The sequence below is a fragment of the Martes martes genome (genome assembly GCF_963455335.1).
Source record: "Martes martes genome assembly, chromosome: 4".
Taxonomy (NCBI): Eukaryota; Metazoa; Chordata; class Mammalia; order Carnivora; family Mustelidae; genus Martes; species Martes martes.
The window spans coordinates 158,737,400-158,759,208 of NC_137891.1; the positions used below are offsets into that span (position 1 = coordinate 158,737,400).

Below are 21,809 nucleotides of genomic sequence, written 5' to 3' on the forward strand. Positions count from 1 at the left end.
ACCCGCTTTCCGAACCTTCTTACCAGGCATAGAACTGTCTTATTAAGTATCCACGTCTTTCTCTATTGGCCACAAATCAGATTTAATTTCAGTTCACGTTTATTGAGCAAGCTGGGCATTTTCCTTGCGCTTTATCCGTGCAACAGCCATGTGAAATAGGGGTTACAATCCTAATCTCACAAACGATTTATAATTGAGGCTGCCACCTGATGTACCAGAAGTCCTCCACTTTCCTTCGTTCTTCATTAAGTGTCTGCTATCGACTGGGATGGACTAGTTCGCGACTCAGTTTCTGCATTAAATTCAGTCTAGGGATGAAGGCAGAAATTTAAATACCCCAAACTCCAAACACTCCAGCTTTGCAAAAGCACAAGCATTTTGGGAGTGGAGGTGGGAAGAAGGTGGAGAGCTGCTGACTCCAGGCACTAGGAGGTTTATGCAAAAGCCTAAAGGCAAGAAGACAGACGGCTAATGGAAGTAAAGTAGTTAAGACTAGAATGAAGACCTCGGGTTATAGAGGTAGGCAGGTTCATATTAGGAACATTTTATTTGAAATTATCCTAAGGGCAACAGTGAGAAGGGTAATTTTAAGAACTGGAAAAAGGGAGTGGCAAGATTTTTTTTTTTTTAATGGCTAGAGTGGAGAAGGGGTTGTAGAGGGACAAAATGGAAGTCGGGAGACAGTTGACCAGTGCAGTATCATCTAGGCTGTCCATTCCACCTCCTAAGGGTTCCCCTGAATCAGTCCTAAAAATCTCTAAATACCAAACGAAAGTCTCTCATTCCTACTGCCATGACACTGGTATAGGCAATCATCTATTCCTTACAGCAGGAGTAGGCAAACTTTTTCTCTAAGGGCCAGATAGCAAATATTTTAAGCTTTGCAGGCCAGATGATTGTGTCTCAACTGCTCAACCTCAGAGACTGAAGGCAGCCAGACAATCAAAAACAAGTGCACCCATGTTCCAAACAAACTTTATTTGTGGACACTAAAATTAGAATTTCATATTTTTACATATCACAAAATGTTCTTTTGTTTCAACTATTTAAACATTTAAAAAACATTCTATTCCTAGCTTATGAGCCACTGAAAAACAGGGTGTGTGATCTGACCTGCCAACCATATTTTGCTGACCCTTCACTTTATAGCACTGCTGTGGCCTCCTAGCTACTCTTTCTTTAATGTCCTCCACCACAATATCCAGAGTGTTCTTCTGAAAACATCTCTCTGATCATGAAAGTCTTAATACTACTACCCTTAGGTTTGTCCAAATTCCTTATTGTGGTTTACAGGACTGTGTAGGACTTCTCCAAACTTAACCTCTGACACTTGTTTCACATTCCTCGTTCAACCTTCCAGGTGATCTTTTAGCCATTGCTTCCTTTGAGCTATCACATACTATTCCCTCTACATATAACTCTTCCGTTCTCCCTTCTTCTCTTTTTCCTGCTTAACTCTTCATCCTTTGGGTCTTGCCTCAGATGTTACTGTGTTAGGAGACCCTCCTATCCTAACATACTGTGTTGCACTACTTAAATCTTCCTCTCCTCAGACTGAGTTCCTGAAGCATCTGGACTGGTACCCGACACACGGTATGTTAATAATTTTGTTCTGTGAATAACGTGGTATAGAGAATGGACAGGAGAAGGTACTGGCACCAGAGAGGTGGTCTGGGCAACTGCGCCAGTAACACCCAGTGAAAGAGGCTTGCAGCAATAATGTGTCTGGAGAGAATAGGCGGATTCTAGAACTGCTATTCATGTGTTCCAGCTCCAGGTAACTTTTGACTGTTGAAAAGAAAATGTTTCCTCAAAAGGCAGGTCTGCCAACACTGGGGACATTTAAAAGTGTGCCCTATGCGTTTGGGGCCTTTTTCCCAAGGTGGAGTTACAAAGACATGTAGAACAATGGGTGCAGCACCTCTGTGAGTAAATGAGCAATCTTCCCTATGTAACTGCTTTGAAGGGATGGTTTCCCAAACAGAAATATCAATTTTGTAACATTTGTCTTTAAAATGTTACTTAAGGGGCCCCTGGGTGGCTCAGCGGGTTAAGCCTCTGCCTTCGGCTCAGGTCATGATCTCAGGGTCCTGGGATCGAGCCCCCCCCCCTCTGCTCAGCAGGGAGCTTGCCTCCCCCCATCTCTCTGCCTGCCTCTCTGCCTACTTGTGTTCTCTCTGTCAAATAAAATAAATAAAAATCTTTAAAATGTTACTTAAAAGTATCATTACTTACTTATCCCATTATTTCATTAAGCTCTCTCCTCATGCTCATTGAGCATAAAGGTGAGTTATTTAAGAAACTAGTTTCCTTGTAGCTGCCTCCATACTGCTACAGAGATGGCACAGAAGCACTAGAGGATAAGTAGTTCCTGTCAAAATTCAACCCCTGCGCCAAGGTGGCAACTCTCCACTCCAGTTTAGCTAGCCCCTGCCACCCTGCCCACCGTGGTGAGTACAGTTTAGACAACTCCACGGCTACCCTTAAGTGATTTGAAAGGCAAGGTTCATTCCATGAATCTCCTTTGCAAACTAATATTCACCTTGTCCTCCATCTCTAACAGACTCTGGCCTAAGAGCAGAGTTCCTTTTCCTAGAAAGCCCCTGATCTGTCAATACTTACTTCAAATATTACCTCTTCCTTTCATGCTACCCTTCCCCCCACCTCAGCATACCATTCATTGTACATACCATTTATGCAACAATTATTTCTTGAGCATGTACTAGGTAATAGATACTTACCTTTTCTAGGTGCTGGGGGACATAGCAACAAAGCAAAACAGAAAACAAAACAACACAACCGAATTTCCTGCCTTTGTAAGCGCTCACATTCCAATACCATGCTGAACTGAAATGCACCCATCTCCTGTCACAAGCCCAATCCTACTCATCTTGCAGCTCCTGTGCCCAGGACAGAGACTGGCTGAGAATGCAGGTGCCAAGTATAACTGAATTCAACTGAATGGCCCATCATAAGAACGTCAGCCCAGGATCTGAGCTGCTCGTCCTCCCTCCTCTCTCTATAGTTCCACCTTCTCTAGTTAAAGATCTCCCCTCCACTATGTCAGTTTTTTCTTCACTTTGTCCCTGAACCCTGTTTACTTAGCTAGAGAAAGTTGCAGATATCTATATTGTAGAGCCCTTGTATATTTCACCAGCTCCCTGTACCCCCAAACACTGAAATGGCACTTTTTAAAAAAAGATTTTATTTATTTATTTGACAGAGAGAGAGAGAGATCACAAGTAGGCAGAGAGCCCAACGCAGGGCTCAATCCCAGGACCCTGAGATCGTGACCTGAGCCAAAGGCAGAGGCTTAACCCACTGAGCCACACAGGCGCCCCTGAAATGGCACTTTTAACCAGGTTCTCTTCTGTCACAGAATTCAGCTCTGTGCTACCTCTGCCACTGCCTGGAGTTATAAGTCATCCCTGCCCAGGAGCCAAGAGAAAAAAAGTAGGGATGGCATAGAAATGGCCTCATGAAAGGAACACCATGGAATTCTCTTTACCTCTTGAACATAATGCTCAGTGGGATCTTTCAATGTTGGGCTATGTCCTTTCAAGATAAGCATTTTCCAAGGCATGTTCCCTTTTACCAGTTACCATCATATCCATTTGCTTATTTGACCTATTCAACAATGCTATGAAGTAGATAGGTATTATTACTCCCACTTTACAGATGAGAAAACTGAGGCTCTGAAAGGGGATGAGAACTTCTCAAAACTTCTACTGTTTAAAAAAACGACCCCAGATTGAAACCAAGATTTTTGAGTAAATTATTCTCAGTTCATCGTGATTGAGACATATTCTATTTGGATATTCTGATCCAAAAATATCCCAAGTTAGTGACCCTTTCCTCAAAGGCTCTAGAACCAACCACACTGAACCTACTGGGGACATCCTTGGAATAAATTGTGCTTATAGCCCTGGGGCTTTGCCTTCTTTGCCCAGTCAGCTGGAGCCCAAGAGGGGACTGCTACAATTGCTTGCAAATCTGAGGCATCACCTAACCACAGTGATGATTTGGCTCTGGTCCATGCTAGCCTCTGGTGAGACCCAGTCCTTCTGGCTGAAGCTAAGGCGTGAGGAGACAGGCTATCATTACAACCATTTAAAAACAACACATGTACCAAAACAAAACAAAACTTTATTTACAAATGAAAACTTAAACAGAAAATCTTGGGTTCTGAATCTGTGACACTTCCAAGGTCTCTTGATCAAAAAGGGCCGCAGCAGGCAGGGAAGCAAACACAGGGGCTAATCCGGATTATCTTACTCAAGAGCATCACCCAGAGCAAGGAAGGCCCACAATGGCAGAGAGGTGAAGGTCTGTTAGGGATGGAAGAGATAAGCAGCTCAGAGGCACTGGAAGGGGACATTCCATGAGAGACAATACTCCTAGCTCTTCTCTACACTCCTAACCTGCTTTTACCAAAAGAGCAGAACTGGTCTGACTCTTGCCCCTGTCAGACCTTTGGTTCCCCAGCATAAAGTTGAGAAGTATACTACACAAGAACAAAAAGAAAGAAACTAACATTTATGGCCGCACATATCATCTCATTTATTTACCATTCACAAATTCTGTGTGGTATATATTATCTGTAATCAAGCAAAAGAGGAAACTAGGGTCCCAAGGGGTTTAATGGCTTGATGAGGCTTCCTGGTCTACTTGGCTCCAAAGTCTGTGTGCTTTTTGCCAGACCTCAATGGCTCTCTGTGGAGCTCTAGAACAAAGAGCAATCCTTCCTCCTTACAGGTTTTGGTTCCAGTGCTATAGATAAAGTAAAGTCCACACCCTCTGTTTATGGCCTTGGTAGTTACTGTTACTAAATGAACTGAGTACACTCAGAAACTACTCTGTCTCCCTTCTCCTACACATGGCCACGCCCCTTTCCCTCCCGGGGACAGAGTCCTGGTGTCATACTGCAGGCTCGGGCTTAGAAGTTTAATCCTGGACCCCCAAGCAGAATATAAAGAACTGCATAAATGCACTCTATAAGTTCCATGGTGCCCCAAGACCTAAGCTCTCTCCTAGACCAGGCACTGTGTTAGTCAGCATGGTCCCTGCCTCAAGGTGTTCTGTCTAGAGAAGACCAGACCAACACATCTGTGATAATCTATGTTAAATGCTGTATACAGAAATGAACCAAGTACCGGGGGAGCACCCAGCAAGGCACCGCTGACTGTCCCCAGACCTAGACCTAGAAGGAGATGGAGGGACCAGGGAGCAATTCAGACTGATGTTAGCCACGTGCTCTGGGAGCAGCTGGGTGCAACTAGGATCAGTTAAAACTATGTAGATGCAGTATGTATTTCTATCATGAGATACACGCTCAATATGGAAAATTCAAGCACATACGGGACAATAGAAATGGGGGGACAAAAACCTCTTCCTATCTCTACACTACACAAGTAACCATTACTAACAGTTGGCTATACTTCACTATAGTAATTTCTGAAATAGTTATTCAAATGTACTAAATATTGACTTTGTCACTTAATGTACCCTAAAAATCTGCTGATACATACAGATCTACTTTTTTTTTTTTTTTTTTTAAGGCTATGTGGTATTTCACCAACTGGCGTATCTCAACGTGTGTGAGACCTGATTAAGATGCCTGGTGCTCTGCCTTTGTACTGGATGGGGCTGGAATGAAGCCATTCTCCCCTCCCCTCCCTTTTTAGCTGGCAGGGCTTCTCTCTTTCAGGGCAGGGAACAACAGTGTTACACAGCCAGCAGTCATGCAAATATTTGCTGCCAAGTCTCTGGTGCTCCCTAAACCCGTATTTTCACGTGGAACCTCGTCTCTCGCCTGGCCTGCTGCAGTGGACACCTCACTGACCTCAGCTTCTCCTCCACACTGCTGCCAGAGTCCTCTTTGGAATAAGAAAATTCAATCACAGTGTTCTCCTGCTCAAAATCCTCCAGTGGCTCCTGCTGGCCTGGCTCTTTTTGGAGGGCCGGACTAGGCTCCCTTTTGACAATCTCTGGAGTCCGATGAACTCTCACCCCAGGGGGAAAAAAAAATGTGCCTACTGCCCAAAGCCCACTCTCAGGATAACACATGAGTATCTCAGCCTGCACTGGTTCTCCCAAGGGGCCCTGGACTCCTCCAGCCTTACCTCTTACCCTTTGCTAATATGGAATTAAGTGCAGTTTCCCTTACACTTCCTGCTATTTCCTGCTTTTGCTCACGCTGTTCCCTCTGCCTGGAACGCCCTCCCATTTTAGCCACCTGAGAAGTTCTCTTCGTTCACATACTCAGCCATAGCATCCTCTCTTCTGTAGTCCCCCCAGACTGCTCCAGGCACTCCAGCTTTCCTCACTCTCTTCTGAAGCCTCCAGTCCAGGGCTTTACTGTGCTGCCATGGCCAGTCTCCCCAGAGACTGAGTTCCTTAAGGCAGGAACTGGGCTTTTTAAATTTGCAGCTGCCTATGCTGCACAGGACCCATCTTACTCCATCGGTGCATAGTTGTGGAAGGAATGAGGATCGGTCCCTGTGCCATCAACATGTCCCATCATCTTCCTCTATAGGAATATATCATGTCTATGGGTAATCCCAGAATGGGAGACAGTGCTTCCTAAAGCTCAGTCATTTCCACAGCACCTTCACCACAGTTCTAGCCACCATCCACAGTCACAATTTTTAACCTAATCACCATATGACCTTTAATAATGCCTCACTATAAAATGGTGTGTTGCACTAATTACATATTTTTTCTAAGATGCAATGTTAAAGGATACTCATCACAGTACTGCCTACAGCAGTGTGAACCCTGTTTCTCTGGTAAGAAGCATCTGAGATGCTTGTTACAGACATAGCTATCGTGGATCCTACCTCAAACTCACTCAAACTCTCCAGGGAAGGGATCTGGGAATTAGTTGCTTTAACAAATGCTCCCAAGTGATTGGCTTCTTTAGGGAAATTTGGGAAACAATGACAGAAGAAAGCAACCTACTGCTTGCTACCGGTACCAGGCTTGGGGATAACTGGAAGAGCAGCAATTCAGCCTAGCTGGGCTGCCAGAGTCCACAGCCACTCCCTTTTCCAAGGGACTCTGAAGCTTTCCAAACAGAAGCTCCACCAGCCCCCAAGTGGTTGTAAGTAGCAAAGAACCTGATCCAGATTACAGCAGGAGAATCCTGAGGGCCAAGGTTCACTTATGGATACCTAACCAAATGCATCATAAAAAGCTTTCACAGGACCCACTGAGATAAAACCATGGTTTCTACATTGAGAGTTGTACAGAAAACTTCCTGTTCACTAAAACCAAAGTCAGGGCCTAAGGCAAAACCAGAAAAAGTTCTAGAAGTGCTTCCTGGGGAGGTAGAGCTGATCATGTCACTGAACTGTCTTCTATCTCCTTCCCGTCTTCTTTTATTTCCAGTGCCTAGACACAAGGCCTCCTGTGCGTGATTAGGTGATATCTTGATTTGAATGCAGCAGATTCCTGCAGGACCAGTGCCACCAAGAGAGGATCACCTTCTGGGTCTTTTCTGATCGGAATATGGTGGCTTTTCGATTAAAAAGCAGGCTCTGTTATCCCACTACAGCCTTGCATTAGCATCTGCTGAGTGCTGGTTAGAAATGCAAGATCTCTGGCCCCATCCAGACCCACTGAGCCAGAATCAGCATTTTAATAAGATCTCCTGGTGACTCATACGTGCATTAAAGTTTGAGAATACTGCCCAATAGGGTCTGAAAACAGCATTTATATTAGCTAGTAGCCATTATCCTGCCCCGAACAACCTGAGGGATCTGAAACACTCCCATAGGAATTAAAGATGCTTGTAACTTTACAGCTGGCAAGAAAAATTATGGGATGATACTCTGCTCCCAAGGGAATTAATCTCCACTTTTCCTTACTTTCTCCCAAATCACATTACTGAGAAACCCAAAGTAGGGACACTTTATGTCAGACTGCCACCTAGATTCCCTAACACCTTAAAACTTATGATAAAGACTTTTGAGAAAGTTAAATGAGATAATTCAAGTTCTTAACTCAATATTTGAGCCCAAGAAGTATGTAATAAATAACTGCCATTATGATACTGCCTCTAAGTATTAGCTATGAAAGATTCAGTTCTGAGCAAGTCACGGGTAGGAGACTGAATTGAAAGTACCACACTTATATTTAATTAAAATTAAATAAAAAATTCAGTACTTCAGTCACGTCAGCCACATATTTCAAGTGCTCAGCTGTCACACGTGGCTGGAGCTGCATTATGGACAACACAGATATAGAACATTTCCACCATCACAGAAGGAATTTCTATTGGACAGTTCTGGTCTAAGAAGCCTCTGGAACGTCAAATGGCCCTTGTGGAATTTGTTCTGCTTGGGTTGCAGGCTGAGAAGAGAGGCTTCCATGGGGGCAAAGGTTTACTTTGCCCTTTGCTAATAAGAGATGAGGAGGGGACGGTTGTGATCACCACCCTCAGAAATCAAGCCCTTAACAAGGATTTCCATGAACTTTCTAGAAGGGACTCAGAAAAATACAGAAAAGAAGCCCCAATCAAAAAATGTCTTAAACACTGTTCTTTTTTTCTCTGTCCTCTGGTAGTGATCAGTGGTCAATCCTTAGAAGGAAAAGGACCTAGTAGCTCAACTCAGGTTCAGCAAGGAGAAGGAGGGAAATGCTAGCCACTACTGAAGGAGAACAGGCTGAGCCCTAGGGATCTCCTAGGCAGGAAAGAAAGCTCAGGGTGTCAACTGTGCCTCAGAAGGGACTATTTGGCTGGAGAAGAGAGAGGACCACGTGCAGCCTCTAGCACACACTTGTGCATGCCTGCCTCTGCATTTGCTCATACCAGTTCTCTGCCTAAAATGCCTGACATTCTCTCTCTCTATTAACTCATGTAATAAATTTTTAATGAATGCCTGTAAGTGCCAGATGCTATGAACATAGAGTAAGTCACAGATAGAGGTATATACAGTTATTAAAATGGTCTGGCATTTGACTAGATCTCCATTCAGAAAAAAAGGCAGAGAGGGGTGCCTGGGTGGCTCAGTCGTTAAGTGTCTGCCTTCAGCTCGGGTCATGATCCCAGGGTCCTGGGATTCAGCCCCACACATGGTTCCCTGCTTGGTGGGAAGCCTGCTTCTCCCTCTCCCACTCCCTCTGCTTGTGTTCCCTCTCTCACTGTGTCTCTCTCTTTCCAATAAATCAATAAAATATTTTTTAAAAAAGAAAAAAGAGGCAGAGAAAAGAAAAATAGATTCTAGGTAATTTTAAAGTATGTAAGTAAAACCATAGAAATATTTAAAAAATACAAAAGACGTTATGATTTGAGATACTAAGGACCTTCCTAAAACAAGATAAAGCCACAAAAGCCGTAAAAGACTGATAATTTTGACCTCATCAAAATTTAGAGTTTCTGTTTAACAAAGGATATCACCAAAGTTAAGATAAGCAACACAATGTCAGTTTTTGCTTAAAATGTGTTCTGGACAAAACAGTTACAACATTTAACTGTTCAAATCATCAGAGAAGGATAAAATAAGCTATATGCTACAAACACAGCATATTGTCAGTTTGTTTTCATATGAAGTAGTTTTATGGGATGGAAGAGGAAGTCTTCAAGACATCTGCCAGATGGAAAACAAATGAACAAAATAGTATGATGACATTTAGGAAAAACAAAACCTCCCAAAATAAGATAGGCATAGGAAAGGCCCTGATGGTCATACATCAAACCAAAAGCAGTTACCTCCTGGGACAGAAGTGGGATTGGACGGGGAGGACAGGCAATGACAAGGACTTGGAACTGTTTTCTTGAGATTATATTATGTTATTTTTAAGATTAAAAACAACCAAATAAAATATGTGAACCTTCATTGAATTTTTCTTTTTTTAGAGTTATTAAAGTTACTATGTGGACAGCTGGGGAAGCTGGAACATGTATATTAAATAATATTACTGTGGTCATGTAGGATGCTATTTTTAGGAGTTGTCTGCTGAAGTATTTAGGGGTAAAGTGTCAAGAAGTCTTCAACTTTCAAATGGGAAGGAAATAAAAGAAAACAATGGAAGGAATGAAGATAGAAAGAGGGAAAGAAGGGGAGCAGGAGAGTGGAGAGAGAAGGGAAAGAAAAAACCAATGTCAAAGTAAAACGGTAACACAAGAATTTTAACCATTGGTAAACCTGGGTGAAAGGGAAATGGGTGTTCAGTATATTTTTCTTCCAAGTTTTCTGCAGGTTTGAGAATTAGAAAGAAATAAAGGAAGGAAGGAAGGAAGGGAGGGAGGGAAAAGCAAAGCAAAAGGCACCACCACCCCACACCTAGCTGAAGCGATCAATTTCTCCCTTGAACTCTGATAGCATTTAGCAATGTCACTTATATTACTAGTGATCACCTCTGAGAATGTGTCTTATTCCCTTTAAGCTCCTGAAAGACAGAGGCATTTTTCAACTCTTTGTCACCCAGCACAGAGCAGGCAGTGGCAAGTATGGGGAGGAAGTGAGCCGGTGCAGGCTGGGAAATCGGTTGCGTTCACTTATGAGTCTGGCAGATACAAAGTCAGGGCCTGGAAATGAGCATCACTTCCTTTTTTTTTTTTTTTTTTTGAGATTTTATTTATTTATTTGAGAGAGAGAGCAAGCACAGAGGGAGAGAAAGGAAGAAGCAGACTCCCCACTGAGCAGGGAGCCCAACTCGGGGCTCAATCCCAGAACCCTGAGATCATGACCTGAGCCGAAGGCAGAAGCTTAACTGACAGAGCCCTCCAGGCACACCAAGCATCAGTTCCAATGAAAGAGGCACGACAGCTGTGTCTCCCAGCCGCCCAGCCTGCTCCCAGCCTGGAGTCGCCCAGGGGTGGAGCCAGGTCCTGCCAGCAGGGGCACAGGAAAGAACTAGAGTCTGACAGTGCTGTCAGACTGCTCACTGGCTTTCAGATTGATACTTTGTAGACCACAAAGTGGTAGAAAAGTTAAATGCCCTAATAAACCTTTCTCTTCTGATCCTTACAAGGAGCCTAAGAAAGCTATTGTCCCCATTTGACAGATAAGAAACGGGCTCAGAAAAGGGAGGTGATTTCCCCAAGGTCACACAGACAGGAAACGGGACTCAATCCCATGTTTTCAAGTCTATAGTTCCACTACACCATGCTGTCTTCACTGGGGACTCCTCCAGGAGGAGAAAGGCACACGTACCTGATCAGTCTTGCTCTGGACTACATCTCCCCACACTGTGAGATCACCACAGGCAGCTTGGGCTTATTGTTGGGGCCTGTGGGAACATTCTAGGAGAGAAAGCACAGTGGAGATTTATCGGCTCAGACACACACACTCACCAAACACATAGTGATGCCTGCCAGCCCGTGTGCTAAGGACTAAGGACTCAGGGACTGAAATGTTAACAGTCAATGTCCTAGCTGAAGGGTAAAGATAATCCAGATCAAAGAGAAAATGTCCAACATTTAAAAAAAACCTATGATATGAAACAATGCAGTAAATTATAAGACAGAGTTGACACAACAGAACAGAGGAAGCAACGACTGCTTAAACAGGGGACACTGGGCCTTGGAGGATGAATGGGATCCCACCGGAAGGAAAAGTAGAAGAGCATTCCAGTAGAGGAAATAGCACTGGCAAACGCTCAGAGGCAGGAATGTGCATATTCAGAGGAGAGCTAGTAGCCCGATGAGATTGGAATACGGACACAGCAGTGGCAGAAGGGGCTGTGGAGACACAGCGGGGCCCAGGTCATGAAGGATCTTGGATTCACTGCTGAGTAAGATTTTATCAAGTAGGTGAAGGGGCCACCAGAAGCCAAACCTCAGTGAGCACCAGAGGGGCAAACTTCAGGCCAGAAAAATGGGGGGGGGGGGCTTGGACTCCTCTTTCTTTCTGAGGGAGCCCAAGTAACTGGAGGCAGTAAAGACAGCGCCTAACACTCTCATGTTACTAGACCAGAACAGCCAAGATAGAGGAAATGAAAACAGGACTCACCTCGATCTTTCGCATCACTAGAAGTCCATCAATGATTTTTCCTGTAGGAAGAGTATGAACTAGACTTGATTATTCTCATTTGCATAGCACTTTCCAGCCTCCAATGTCCACTCTTAGCCAGCATCTCACTGGAATCTCATACTACCATCAGAAAATTGAGATGTGATGGAAGTGAAATGATTTGCCCAAGGTCAGAGATAAGAAGGAGTAGCGTACTAGGTTTGGGCGACTGCAAAGCCCTACTGTACCGTGCTCCCTCTGTGTGGCATTCTTTAAGTGACACCATCCGGGTTTCCCTCCCAGACATACAGATCACCCCAGTGGTTACACACTACATCAGATAGTCCCTCCATCCTTCCCTCCAGCACTCTAACCACAAGTTCTCCCCACCTCCTACCACTTCCACTTTCCCAGAGCAGTTACATCAGTCAAGCACTCTTGGGACTAGAGTCTGAGGACTGGCTCCTTTAGAAGTCCCACTCTGTGTGAACAGGGCCCGGACTCTGGGACAGGAAGAGGACTCACCAAACACTACGTGTTTCCCATCCAGCCAATCACATTTAGAGCAGGTGATGAAGAACTGGCAGCCATTTGTACTGGGACCACTGTTTGCCTGACAGAAACCAAGTATACCTTCAGTGAGTTTTCCTGGCCATGTTAGTCAAAGGGCAAGATTCCCACAAGAGGGGCGCCTGGGTGGCTCAGTCAGTTAAGCGTCTGCCTTCAGCTCAGGTCATGATCCCAAGGTCCCAGGATCGAGCTCCATATAAGGCTCCCTGTTCAGTGGAGAGCCTGCTCCTCCCTCTCCCTCTATCTGCTGCTCCCCATGCTTCTGCTCTCTTTCTCTAGTCTGACAAATAAATAAAATTGTAAAGAAAAAAAAGATTCCCCAAAGAGCCTGTAGCCCTGATTCCTTTCTTTCAGCAAACCTTACTAACTCCCTACTATAAGCCAGGTCCTAAGCTAGGATCCAAAGATACAGAGAGAAACAGGATACATAATCACTGCCCTCAAGGAGCTAGATCCTTGAAGAAATGTACAGTTCTCCTGCAGCCTGAATTTTTAAAATGGGAACAACTGTTCGCAGGGACTGATTTGCTGTATTTAATCCGACACTGGTTATACCTGGATTACAGTTACAAGTTAGGTACGATGGAGAAAAAGCCTATTGCCTGTGCCATAAGCTCTTTTGACTGAATAGCTTTGTACTGCACCATAACAATGGTAATAAAAGACTGTAAGGAGGTGTGAGAAGTTGCTATGCTAGTGCCATGCTAGAAAAAGATGCTATTTAATCAATGATGTTTGCTTTTTACAGCTATACCCCAAAACCTGTATTATTGAATTTTACAGGAAGAAGTTTTTTTTTTTAACTGAGAATCTGAAAGTCTCTAGCCCTACCCCATCTCCTCCCTTGAAATTGTTTCTACATCATTACATTTCACAATGCATTACAAAAGAACAGGCTATGGTTATGATGCACAGAAAGGTGCGGAGCAGATACTGATGAATGACGGAAAGATCATCAGCATGATAGCTAACCTCTACTGGCCAGTTGCTCGACAAACACCATAGGAGGGTTAATTCCTTTTAATCCTCTCAACATCCCTTTGAGATAGGTATAAATGAGAACACTGAGGCCTAGAAAGGTGAGGTGACCAAACCAAAGTCACGCGGTCACGAGGTCATCATCTGGCTTCAGAGCTTACCCTTTTTTTTTTTTTTTAAATATTTTATTTGTTTATTTGACAGACGGAGATCACAAGTAGGCAGAGAGTCAGGTGGCGGAGGTGGGGGAAGCAGGCTCCCTGCTGAGCAGAGAGCCTGATGTGGGGCTCGATCCCAGGACCCTGAGATCATGACCTCAGTCGAAGGCAGAGGCTTAATCCACTGAGCCACCCAGGCAGGCGCCCCAGAGCTTACTCTTGAAAGCAGTTAGCTGTACTGCTTTGTAAGGTGAGATTTGACTTTCTTATGAAGTGTACTTTTGTACTTTTTATGCTGAGACCCCTGAACTGGCTTTAATACGCTAAATTCAGGCTTTTGTACATCAGCAAGTCCAAGTCACCTTTCAGTAGCACTGCCTTGAGACAGCGTCTGTCTCTGTAGACGTTTTATCGCATACTTCCCTTGTTTTGGAAAAAAGGAGTCAACCATGGGAAACTGAGAGTACAATTAAAAGCATAGGTCTCATACGATAACCATGACTGAGGCAGGACTGGAAATTATGAGACGGGTCGATAGCGGTAATTGGATGCTACATGGATTTAAATTGGTTGGTTCTGTGTTGGGCTGTGCAGGAACAAAAGTGTGTATGAAATACATTCATAGCACTGTCCAGGGGAACGCGCTCACTGCCTCACCAGGGATTTTGTGTTATACTTAGAAATGCCCCACGTAAGATGAGGCTACTTGTGGGTTTTGTGCATGTACTTATGAACAACTCCTACCCAAAAGTAAGGGTATGCCTAAGCCAGTCAGAGGAGGCACATGCCATGGAATGAGGCACAGACATCCTGGGGCTCCCAATTCTTTGCTTCCTTCTTTTGACCAGTCAATCAAGCAATCACTCAATCTCCTTTGCGGCTGGTGCAGGGACACTGATTAGCAAGCAGGCAGGCAGAACAGTCATATACATTTTTATGGCTCAAGGGGCACTCTCTGCCCTCAGCCCCTCAGTTTGCTCATTCTCTTGAGGCAGTATAGCTCACTGCTTTCAAGAGTAAGCTCTCAAGCCAGACAATGGCCTCGCGATCGTGTGACCTTGGTCTGGTCACACCACCTCCCTAGGCCTCAGTGTTCTCATTTGTACCTATCTCAAAGGGATGTTGATAAGATTAAAAGGAGTTAACCCTCCTATGGTGTTTGTCGAGCATTGGCCAGTAGAGGTTACCAATCACACTGACGATCTTTCTGTCATTCATCGGTATCTGCTCCGTGCCTTTCTGTATTAAGCAGTAGGGCTTGGAGACCCCTGTGGCCCAGTCCCTGCCCTTGAGGAACTTAGGATTTAGGGGAGGATGGAAACAAAAACAACTGTGCCACACGATCTGTGACTGCAGAGCTTCACCAGCGTCAGCCCGAGGGAGCAGAGACCAACGTTTCCTTCCATCTTCCTGACTCCTCCACAGATGGCATGCCCGTAGAAGGGTCTAGCCCTCCTGGCGAAGATCCAAGCCCACCTGAGCCCACCTGCAGCATTTACTCCTGCGCTTGCCCAGCCTGGCTCTCCGAAAAGGGGGCTTACACACTGTTTGCCGGGCAGGTCTCACTCAATTCTCATGGCAGCCTCCTGACTGGCTTCTCTTACCTCCACCTCTCTATTCCCATCTACCACTCACACCGCAGCCGGGGGCTTCTCTCTAAAGCACAAAGTTGATCAACCCTGCTCAAAAAAGCATCCGGCTCACCATAACCTGTACTTCACCATAACCTCTAATTCTGGCATTTGAAGCCCTTGAGGAGCTAGACCCACTCTTCTCTCCAGTGTCTCTACTGGCCCTTCCCTTCCCCACACACATCCTATGTCCTCATCCTTCCTCACCTTCTGTTCCTTGACCATGCCACCCTCCTCCGTGAAGCCGTGCCTGACCCCTCGGAATGACACTTCTCATTCCATGGGGCACCCCATGGACTTTTACATACCCTGAGGGGCCCTCACCTCAATAGATGGTGGTGTGACTACCCTAGGCTGGGCTTGTCAGTTTGCATGTGTGATTCCTCCATTAGCTGTTAAGTGTCACAAGGGCAGGGATCAGGGGCGCCTGGGTGGCTCAGTGGGTTAAAGCCTCTGCCTTTGGCTCAGGTCATGATCCCAGGGTCCTGGGATCGAGCCCCGCATCGGGCTCTCCGCTCAGCGGGGAGCCTGCTTCCTCCTCTCTCTCTCTCTGCCTGCCTCTCTGCCTACTTGTGATCTCTCTCTCTCTCTCTCTCTGTCAAATAAAAAAAAAAAATAAAATCTTTAAAAAAAAAACAAAACAAGGGCAGGGATCAGGTCTATATCCCTGTACCCTACCCTGAGGCCTGAAACAGAGTGAGTGTTGGCAAACCTTCACTTGATGAATGCCTGCGTAGATAAGTGGAAGGGTAGGCAAGCAGGACAGAGTGTGTGCCTGTAAATATAGGGTCTGGGGAGGGAGAATAGGGGCACTGCCAGGGAAATGGGTAATGAGGAGAAGTAGGGAGGGGATTGGAGAGTGAGAGGGAGGCAGGATGGGATGAGTAAAAAAAAGGAGGGCAGGATGAATAAGGGGAAGATGGGGGAGTGAGCACACAGGAGAGTGAGCATGAGTGGGGTAGATGAGAGGGTTAAGTGGGGCAGGCCGGGAGCTGAGAAAGGAGTGAGGTATGGGACCGGGTCTAAGTAGGAAGGAGCCGGTCCAAAGGAGCAGGAGCAGTCAGTGAGCTCAGAGGGGGACAAGCCAGGAGGCAGCATGAGTGGACAGGTGCGGGGGGAATCCTGATGGGTGGAGCGCCAAAAGCACAACTGGCCACACTCTGAGCAACAGGGCTGGATGCTGAGGACGTTTCCCTACTCAAACAGAGGTAAGAAAACACACATCAGAGTTCAACTCTGGCTCCCCCCAGCTCAACAAAATCAAAGCCAACTGAAGAAGAGGTGTGTATGGCAGAGGTGAGTCCTGGGACAAGCAAGAGAAGTAAAGAATTAGCTTCCATCCTAAGAGATAGCACTGGGCCTCAAGAGGGGCCCAGAACCTGGGGAATACGAATCTAACCCAAAACCTTGACTGGACCTTACTTACCATGGAAAGCAGGCCTGGAGCTGAGTGTCTGAGTTTAAAATTTTCATCTGCAAATGGCCCCCGGTAAATACTGGCAACTCCAGTACCATCTCCCTGAGCAGAAAAAAAAGGAAGTGTTAACAAGTTTTGAGTGTTGCCCTTCCTCCCCCGTCCTGGAACCCAGAGGAGGGATGCTGCCGCACCACAGCCAACTTTTTAAGGTGCACTCTTATGCTTGAAGGTCACTTTGCAAGTCACACCTCTCGGACCCTACCTTATAATCAAAGCCAGCACCATCCTAGGCAACCTGCAGCCCACGCACTGGCCAGGGCATAGCACAAGTTCGGTAAAATAGGTGACAGCTGGGCCTCTAGAAAGCTCAGTTAAGACACAGGCAGAGTAGGGAATGACAGTACAATGATCACATACATAATCGTTGCCACTCCCAAAGATTCTCATGCCCGGAGGCATATAGAATCATCCAATTAACCGACCACTATCCCCGCTCCAAGCTATGCAAGTGGATAGGCTCTTGGAAGCCTCGTCTGTACAGATATCACCCTCTTGACCAAAGCTGATTGGTCCAAGAGAGGACGCCCAACTAATGGAGAGGCAACTAAAGTTCCTTCTCTGGGAACTGTGAAGGAGGACTGATGCTCTTTTTGAGGTTGAAGTTATCATGTGAGCCTGGAAGCTGCCAGTGACCATCCTCTGGTCTAAGAAGAGAACGAGAAGGCAACACACTTGTATAGAGAGCACTAGAGAAACAGAAAGAAAGGACTGCCTTGGTTCTATGTGGCCTTCTAGTTCCTAGTTCATTTCTTCCTTTGGGTTTCATGAAATACCTTATCATAAATCCCCAATTTCTGCTTAAACTAGCTTTATTAGCATTATATCTTCGCTCTTCCAGTAACCACATGGAATAAGCACTGTTATTGTCCTCGTTTTCCAGGTGAGCCAACTTAAGTCAGGGTGATAAAGCAACCTGGCTACAGCCATATTTGTAGTACCTTAAACAGAATACCTGAGAGGGTGCCAAAAGACCAATCTCTTCCAGCCAGTTAGTAAAGAGAAAGAATATTGGGTACATGGCAGAAAGGGAAAGCACTGATGTAGGACAGAATGAAGGGGCCCTTATTGGGGCAAAGATTACCAAAGGGAATTAACATAAGCCAGACAAAGAAAAAAACTGTCAAAATCAAACTTTTATTTGATTACAAATTAATAAAACCAAGCTCTGTGTAGTGGAAAGATCTGGATGTGAGTTCTGGATCAATCCTTTATGAGCTGGGAAAGTCACTTTGCACTACTGAACCTTGCTTCTCTCAGCTACCAAGTGAAGATGAAATCACCTGCTCTTTACACCGCTGCCGGGAAGGTCCAATCAGAAAAGACCTTGCAATTGATAGGCACTATAGTAAATGTGAGCTATTATATCTTTTTTTTTTTTTAAAAGGATTTTATTTATTTATTTATTTGGCAGAGATCACAAGTAGGCAGAGGCAGGCAGAGAGAGAGAGAGGAGGAAGCAGGCTCCCTGTTGAGCAGAGAGCCCCTTGTGGGGCTCAATCCCAGGACCCTGGGATCATGACCTGAGCCGAAGGCAGAGGCTTTAACCCACTGAGCCACCCAGGCGCCCAGAGCTATTATATCTTTTTTTTTTAAATTTTTTTAAGATTTTATTTATTTATTTGACACAGAGAGAGAGATCACAAGTAGGCAGAGAGGCAGGCAGAGACAGAGAGAGGGGGAAGCAGGCTCCCTGCTGAGCAGAGAGCCTGATGTGGGACTCGAACCTGGGACCCTGGGATCATGACCTGAGCTGAAGGCAGAGGCTTTAACCCACTGAGCCACCCAGGTGCCCAGAGCTATTATATCTTTAACTCCACACAAATACCTACGTACATACAGAAGAAGAAAAAAACAAGTTCACTTCCAATTTCTCAATAAACCTGGCGGACAGATCACTTCTTGCATCCTTCTCTATAATTACATTATTTATTGCTCTCCAGGAGCCAGAGTAGGGAAAATGACAAAATTAATTTTCAGAGCAAACAACAGAAAGTGACTTAAAATTAATTGAATAGGGGGCGCCTGGGTGGCTCAGTGGGTTAGGCCTCTGCCTTTGGCTCGGGTCGTGATCTCAGGGTCCTGGGATCGAGCCCCACATCGGGCTCTCTGCTCAGCGGGGAGCCTGCTTCCCCCTGTCTCTCTGCCTGCCTCTCTGCCTACTTGTGATCTTTCTGTCAAATAAATAGTTAAAATCTTAAAAAAAAAAATTAATTGAATAGGAGCACCTGGGTGGCTCAGTTGGTTAAGCATCTGCCCTCAGGTCAGATCATGATACCAGGGTCCTGGTGTAATGTCCCAGTTTTACAACGTAACACACATGAGACAAACCATATCTAAAAGCCAGGTTTGACCTAAAATCTGCCACTTTGTAACTTTACACAGACAGGAAATAGGTCTTTAAAAACTCCTAAGAGTTAAACTGAATAAATAAACACATGAAGGAGAAAGAACATCTCCCAAATTCAAGAAAATAGCAATTTGTCTTAACCAAATGGTATTAATAAGAAAGACCACCATGCACATGCATGCAAGTGGTTGGCTAAGGAAAAAAGTAGGTCTAAGAAAAGATATGGTTTATTCAGCACCCTCCAAGGTCAGAGGAGGAGAAGTGGCTTAGTATGAAAGATATATACAGTCTAGTCACAAGAAATTTATACTTCACAGTGAAGAATCATTCTACTGGGCTCTGTTAGTAAATAGAGGAAATATCCCTCCAGAACGATCTGCCTCTGTTGCTCTGATTCTTTGCCCACTAATTGATTTCTGGTGAAAAATGCTACTTTCCTGAGGTGCCTGGGTGGCTCAGTTGGTTAAAGCCTCTGCCTTCGGCCCAGGTCATAGTCTTGGGGTCCTGGGATTCAAGCCCCACATCGGGATCTCTGCTCAGCAGGGAGCCTGCTTCCCTTCCTCTCTCTCTCTCCCTGCCTCTCTGCCTACTTGTGATCTCTATCTGTCAAATAAATAAATAAAATCTTTAAAAAAAAATGCAACTTTCCAGGCACTATGATACCAGAGGTGGAAGGGAATTAGAGCATAAGCACTGAGCTCCATGAAAGAGGACTACTGCCATTTAGGGGAAAAAAAAAATTTCATCTGATTTCTACCCAAGTGTCATGTGACTAACTAGTTTGTATCTCTCAAGGATCATCTATAGGTATGCTGGGAAAGTTCAGTTTCTGGCTCTAAAAGGCTGAAATTTGGAAGTCAGTGACTCAAAGTGCTAATGTCTGTCATCTAGTGGTATAAAGAGTAGTAGCAACTAACTCTAAAGGACATTCCTATCACCCCCCCTTACCCCTTCAGAAAACTTCACTCTGTTGCGAGCCTTAGGACTGAGTCCTGTAGTAGAAGTAGTAGTAGCAGCAATAACAAAAAACAATATTCCTAAAGGGCTTTGATAGTAAAAAAATAGTACTTACATTAACAAAATCCCCACCCTGAATCATGAAATCCTTTATGACCCTGAAACAAAGAATAAAGGATCCTGAGAGAAGTTTCTGTCATTTAGAAAAACATTGCTCTAGTCATTACACTTTAGATTAACATTGATTTAAAAATAAAATGTTTATCATTCCGGCTTTTAATAAGCCTTCAAATCAATTGTTGAGTTCACAAAAACATTCCTTCTCAAGTTCTAGGAATTGTCCTATGGTTTTACTTCCCACTAAAGAGATGAATCCCCCAAGGAAGTAATTCTAAAAGCCTGCAGGATGGCTTGCCAAGGCCTTACCTGTGGAAGGTGCTCCCTTTGTAGCCTATCGGAACCCCATCTTTTCTATAACCAAAAAGAAAGAAACTTGGAATGATGATAGGTAATCAGAGGCCTGTCCAGTTTACCACCCACTAGAGCCAAGGAACTCTCCTAAAGATGGTTGGGAGAAGAGAAATAAAGAAGGCAAATGAGCTGAAGATATTGGGGTATTACCTTCTATTACTGTCACCAGCAATCATTCAAGGCCTGCTGATGGTTCCCCAAAACCCCACCACAGCCCCAGGACAGCCTTGAGGAGCAAGCAGAGAAATCGACCATGTCTGACACTGACCTGAATTCTCCAGTGCAGAACTGCCTTAAAGGGAAAAGAGTGAACGAATCAGTTACCATGGCATCACAGCTGAGGGCATTCCTACTGGGGTGGGGTTGGGGGGAGCACAGACATTAGCGCCAGAAAGCCCACCAACGGGCCAGCTGACGTCCAGACACCTAAGCATACAAATTAACAACAAAATTGATATGGGAAAAGTAAAAACGGTGACTATTCAGAGCGCTACAGAGAGGACTCCGATCTCAAGGGCAGCGAGTGGACGGACAGAGGCAGGCAGAGGATAACGCGTACCGGTTCCAGCTTGTGGTTCGGTTAACCTAGCAGAGCTGGAACATTTCCTTACCTAAAATTCTCGGCCGTCTTAGGCACAACGTCCGCAAAGAGCTCGATCTTCATGCGGCCAACTTCCTGCAAGCGGCGGGAGATGGTCAGAATGCCCGGTCCAAGACCATGAAGGCCTCGGCGAGCAGAAACTGGAGCGGCTGACCCCTCTTCGCCCCCATGCCACTCGGTCTCTACCACCTCCACCTCCACAGCCTCTCCTTCCGCGCCGTCCAGTCCCTCCAGCTGCGGGGCGCTAAGATGGGCAAGACTTCTCCCCCTCCCGTGCCCGTGCCCGTGCCCCTGCCCCGCAGGTCGGTAGGTTCTGGCCCAGTTTCGTTTCCTGGATTCTCCAGTCCGCTATCCCTGGGTGGGTGAGATCTTCCCGGCTGGTCCCGTGCAGTGTCCCTTCGGCGCCGTGGCTGCATGGACCTCACCTGGCCGCCAATGCTGACATCAAAGAAAACCACGGGATTGACAGGGCTTGAATTTGCCACCGCCATGGCTCCGACCCGGAAGCAGAAGACGGAGGCGTGGGTTCCGGCGAACCTAATGCCCAGCTTTGAGGGTTTACGCGCCGGCGCAGGCGCAAGACGCAACCAAGGCCAGGCCCCGCCTCCCGGAAGTCCCGCCCCGCCCCGGCTGCCGAGCGCTCTGTACCTCCCGTGCGGAAA

General features: G+C 45.6%; 1 protein-coding gene across 1 annotated transcript; it reads right to left on the reverse strand.

Moving 5' to 3' along the window:
* Positions 1–4,126: 4,126 nt before the first annotated feature.
* PPIH (peptidylprolyl isomerase H) lies at positions 4,127–21,654 on the reverse strand. The gene is made up of 10 exons (XM_080800534.1): positions 21,573–21,654; positions 21,158–21,222; positions 20,815–20,838; positions 20,502–20,546; positions 20,191–20,233; positions 16,721–16,813; positions 12,483–12,570; positions 11,958–11,998; positions 11,160–11,248; positions 4,127–4,328 (listed from the first exon to the last, which is right to left on the reverse strand). Exons 1-9 carry the CDS (start codon positions 21,636–21,638, stop codon positions 11,180–11,182), a joined length of 534 nt encoding a protein of 177 aa, XP_080656660.1. The 5' UTR covers positions 21,639–21,654; the 3' UTR covers positions 4,127–4,328; positions 11,160–11,179.
* Between the last annotated feature and the right edge of the window lie 155 nt (positions 21,655–21,809).

Bases quoted from the DNA above. Each gene is read 5' to 3' on its own strand.
- PPIH (XM_080800534.1), bottom strand. From the start codon at position 21,638: ATGGCGGTGGCAAATTCAAGCCCTGTCAATCCCGTGGTTTTCTTTGAT. The intron at 12,571-16,720 runs GTAAGTAAGGTC...GGTTTCTGTCAG, and splicing joins CTCCAGGCCTGCTTTCCATG to GCAAACAGTGGTCCCAGTAC. The intron at 11,999-12,482 runs GTGAGTCCTCTT...CTCTTCCTACAG, and splicing joins TGGGAAACACGTAGTGTTTG to GAAAAATCATTGATGGACTT.